Below are 5,000 nucleotides of genomic sequence, written 5' to 3' on the forward strand. Positions count from 1 at the left end.
AACTATTTCCTTTTGTTTCTAAAAAAAAAACTAACAGCATTCCCTCTGCTCTGATCACCACAAGAAATTCAGTCTCACATACCTCGCCATCTACTGGAAGTGACGATGATATAAGACCCCTGCTTCCTACGTGAGAGAGAAAATGAGGTGGAAAAATTAAGAAGTTAAGAAAATAAGTAACGTTAAACTCTTTTTTTACCAAAATTGAACGGCGAAAGTATGGGAGGCATTGCGGCCCAGTGGTGAAGCAGCTTGCCTTGTGATCAGGTCACACCACAGGCGGCCCAGACGTTGTTTGTGATTCATATAGGTGACAGTATTGCGTTACGTTTTGAGCCATTTAAGAGAATGAATGAAACGGTTCGAAAATCGCTCTAAATTCAACTTGTAGTAAAGGATTTAAATAAAAGAAACTTACTTTAGTCTGCTCTTGTGTTATTTTGAAGTCTTTGTGGCAGCTGAGGCGTTCTAAAGTCGTTCTAAAGCCATTTTGACGATTTAAACTTTTCCAGGTTTGCTTTCCATTAAAGTGAAACGAAAGCTTTAAATACTGTCACGTATGTAAATCACAAACAACGTCTGGGGCGCCTGTGGTCACACTGTCACTTGGTTACAATGTTGAAAAGGGAGAGAGGGGCAAAACAGCAAGAGTAGGGATTGAGGAATTCATGTGTGGGATGCAAACTACTCTATTTGGGGAGAGTCTCGACTGGGCTTCCATCTAATTATTTGCATGGACATAGGCGCATTCTCATTCCACATTCTCAGCCAACCACTAAGGAGTATGCCAAAACGACAAACTGACAAGGACATTTGCATGATGATACCATTTGACTACAAGTACCAGAATCCTTTAGGTTTTGCATGTCTCATGCTAATTTGAGCTATTGTTATTTTTACCCCACTGGGAATACAAAGTTTAAATAAGAAAAGAAGAACAAACTGAATTCTGGTAGTTGTAGTCAAATGACGTCATCGTGACAGTTGCCTATTGTTACTGACTCGATTTACCGCATTTAACGCGGGTGCACGAATTTTCTTTGCGTTACGATTGGCCACTTCGGAAAATACCATAATAATCTTTGTTTGTCTCCCCAAATTTTTGCAAAAGCAGTGTTTCCAGTTTCTCTTCGGACTTACAATAGGCCCAAGAGTAAAACAAAAACAATGCTTATGCAAAATTTGGGGGGACAAACGAAAGTACTATGGTACATTTTAATTTTTAATTAATTTAATTTATTAACTTTGCCAGTCAAGCTGACAGAGCACCACAACAGCTTGCGCCAATTATTGTGGTCCCTTTTTTTACCCTCCCAACCATGATACTCAACAGAAGACAGACCACAACACCGGGAACTACGTGCCCTACTCTTAGCGACAAAAGTGTGTGGGTTCTTTTGAGTCCCACAGGATTATGAACATTGAAGGGTTGTGAGACGGGGCCTATGGTTTATCGATCTCATACGAGAAGACTGGAGAGTCTAACCATTTGCAGATGTGATTACAAAGGCACCACCTTCTCCTCAGTTATTCAAAGTTGTTAGTCCCGCCGGAGTTGAACTCACGACCTCCCGCGTGACAGCCCGGTGCTCAAACAACTGAGCCACCGGTGTCTACTGGCTGACTTCAGATCTTCTGCCTTTGGTTGTGATTGTCAAAAGTGAATTACCTTGCAAGCGCGGTGGCCCTAACGGTTCAAGCCTTCTGGGTGACATCCCGCTGCTTCCAGGAAATCCATTCAGCGTAGCTGGAGGCTTATCCCAAGCGTTTAATGGAGGCAGCTGATAATTCTCCTCTTCCATGGGAGCTGTTCTATTTAATTTTCTCCTTTTCTTTTTCTTTTTCTTCTGTTTCACCTCACCATCCTCTGGCGTGGTGACGTTTTCATTGGTCGGTGAAACTGCTCGATCTTGCAAGTCTGCTGGCAAACTACTGCTGGGTTCATCAGGTGTTCTTACAGCATCGTCTCTTGGTGTCTCTATCGGGCTATGCGTTTGAGGCGAGTCTTCACCAACCTGTTTGAAGAAAGAAGAAAGCCTTGCTTGAAGGCTGTGAGTGACTGAGGCGCACCATCAATTGGCAAACGATGGGGCTTTACCTTAGTATTTTCTGTCGCAATTTCATTTCCCTCTTGCTTTGGTTTCTTTTTCTTTTTTTTCGTTTTCTTTCTCTCTGTTGTCTCAGGTTCCTCGGGTTCTTCGGGTTCGGGACTAGTCTCCCTTTGCTTTTTCTTCTTCTTAGGCGAGGTTTCTTGAGCTGGCGAGTCCCTTCCTTCGGCTTTCTTTTTGTCCTAATTTGAGGATAAAAAGGTCACAAATGCAGGGGTTAAAGGCAGACTTGATCATGGTTTGATTCGCATTAGCGTGTACTGACGTCGTTCTGCGAATAGGCAATCAGGTCATTTAATCAGCCGAATGACACTGAGAGCTTTCTGCTCTCTGCCGTTAACCATTTGACTCCCAGGAGTAGTCAGTATGTAAATTCTCCTAACAATTCCAATGAAACGTCAGTCATACGTGTATTGAGAATAAGGACTATTATTATACAATGCTGATGCTATCTCAATTTTGATTGGCTAACAGCACCCCGCTAATTCTAGATGGCGCTGTGTCATCGCGTCACATCTACAGACACTGGCATTTAAGCATGTAGGTATGACGCGTTTTTGCAGACAATGACGTTTTGTTTACATCTCGATATCGGGAACATTTTTCATAAGACCGTACAACTTAACTTTAGAATTTTGTCCAAAAGTTTCAGTTCGATTCAGTTTTTCCTGAAACGTTTTCAGATGTTTTAGGCTTAAATCCTTTTTGTAAACCTTTTGAATTCCGCTTTACATGTAATTCACGGCTGTCATTAATAAAGATGTTTACACTGAAACGTGTCATTGCGTGGCTTACTTTGTTGTTGTTCTGTGAAATGTCTCATCGCTTCTACATTTATAATTGTATAATAAAACAATTATTGGATTCGGTTTTCGCATGATAGCGAAATCATCAAGGCCTCGGTTTGTGTTATCCGCCTCAGCCTTCGGCTTCGGCAGATAACACAAACCTCGGCCTTGATAATTCTCGCTATCATGCTCAACCTCATCCAATAATTGCTTATTATCAGCTTAAGAGGTATGATCTTTATATAACACCAAAATCTCATGACTACCCAGCAAAGAAGTCTATGGTACCAGTTAGGAGAATTAGCGTTTCGATCTTGGGAATTAAAGGGTTGAAGGGGTTGTGTCACGAAATTTAGTCCATTTCAGCGACTGCAAAGGAATGGCAACCAAATCAATCGACAAGTAAAAATAACTTCTTACAGCATTAGAGGAAAGTTTGAATAAAACAGCGAGTACAAATAAAGGAAACAGGGACGGGCAAAATGGATTACAATGGATTGTCATTTGAAAACTGTTAAATCAAACAGTTTTTCAAAGCTTATCTCTGTTGTTTGTAACTTAAATTCTCTACGCTTTTTGACCCATCGTTACTTAAACTACGTAAAACTTCCTACCCCATGCCGACTCTTTTAAGGTACCTGATCATCATCTGTAAATAGCTCTTGGGTGCAGGGACGGCACAGTGGTGAGACCACTCACATCCCACCATTGTGGCCCGGGTTCGATTCCCAGAGTCATATAATGGTTCTCCACTCAGTACCAAGAGGTTTTTCTTCGGGTACTCTGGTTTTCCCCTCTCCTCAAAAACCTACATTTGACTTGATTTGCATTAATTTGTTGACCTCAGTTCACAGTGTCCCCAATTTAGTGCTTCAGCGCTAGACACTTAACTAAAGTTCCTTACCTTTTCACACCTGTTCTTAACGAAGAGGCCTTGTACAACTCCCCCGGGATTTTTACTAACCCGAATCACCATCACTCCAGCCAAAGATCTAATTAAAAGGAGGGCTCTATGCTACGGGTATTCACGGAAAAAGAAAAAGACTTTTTCCGAATAAATACCTTGCCTACTACGACTCCGTCGTCTGATTCCTCCTCAACTTGTTGTTTCGACTTCTCAGCGGCTTCTCTCTCAGCTTTTTCCCTAGTAATTTTTGTACAAGTTTGAGAGTAGGTTATTGATAAATAACTTTTGTTTTTAACATTTATTCTTGTTTTAAACTTCAATAGTGGGATCACAAAAAAATGTCACCGTAAAAAAAGATGTGCCGATAAACTCAAAAACAATGATGAAATGGTATATGAAATGAATCATAGTGAACTGCGGATATGAAATCAAGTGAAGCTATGATCTTCGCAGTTATGAACGCAATTTTTACAATTGCGTAGAGAAGCCGGAAAAATTCAGGACTTTAACGGGGTTTGAACCCGTGACCTCGCGATTCCGGTGCGACGCTCTAACAAAATGACCTATGAAGCCACTGACGTTGGGAGCTGGTCATTTGTGGGTTCTAATGGTCCCGTGAGGAATGAATCAATGATGAAATGGTATATGAAATGAATCATATGAACTGCGAACATATGAACATTGAACATATGAACATATGAACACATGAACACATGAACATATGAACATATGAACATTAATTCATTCCTCACGGAACCATTAGAACCCACAAATGACCAGCTCCCAACGTCAGTGGCTTCATAGCTCAGTTGGTTAGAGCGTCGCACCGGTATCGCGAGGTCATGGGTTCAAACCCCGTTGAAGTCCTGAATTTTTCAGGCTTCTCTACGCAATTGTAAAAATTGCGTTCATAACTGGGACGATCAGAGCTTCACTTGATTTCATATCCGCAGTTCATATGATTCATTTGATATACCATTTCATCATTGATTCATTTCTCACGGGACCATTGGAACCCACAAATGACCAGCTCCCAACGTCGGTGGCTTCATAGGTAAGTTGGTTAGAGCGTCGCACAAGCGTCAAATCCCGTTGAAGTCCTGAATTTTTCAGGCTTCTCTACGCAATTGTAAAAATTGCGTTCATAACTGCGAAGATCATAGCTTCACTTAAACTCAAAAACGCGAACATCCCCTT

The 5,000-nt window shown here is 41.4% G+C and overlaps 1 protein-coding gene across 1 annotated transcript in view; it reads right to left on the reverse strand.

Moving 5' to 3' along the window:
- The window catches only part of LOC138052705 (ADP-ribosylation factor-like protein 13B), a 24,013-nt gene that overhangs the window by 1,872 nt on the left and 17,141 nt on the right, over positions 1-5,000 (reverse strand). The window contains exons 9-12 of the mRNA XM_068899260.1: positions 3,959-4,040; positions 2,099-2,290; positions 1,670-2,015; positions 83-126 (exon numbers count right to left, since the gene is read on the reverse strand). Of these exons, the coding sequence (XP_068755361.1) occupies positions 83-126; positions 1,670-2,015; positions 2,099-2,290; positions 3,959-4,040 (664 nt within the window). The remainder of the gene's footprint in view (positions 1-82; positions 127-1,669; positions 2,016-2,098; positions 2,291-3,958; positions 4,041-5,000) is intronic.

This window comes from Montipora capricornis, chromosome 6, assembly GCF_036669925.1.
Source record: "Montipora capricornis isolate CH-2021 chromosome 6, ASM3666992v2, whole genome shotgun sequence".
NCBI lineage: Eukaryota > Metazoa > Cnidaria > Anthozoa > Scleractinia > Acroporidae > Montipora > Montipora capricornis.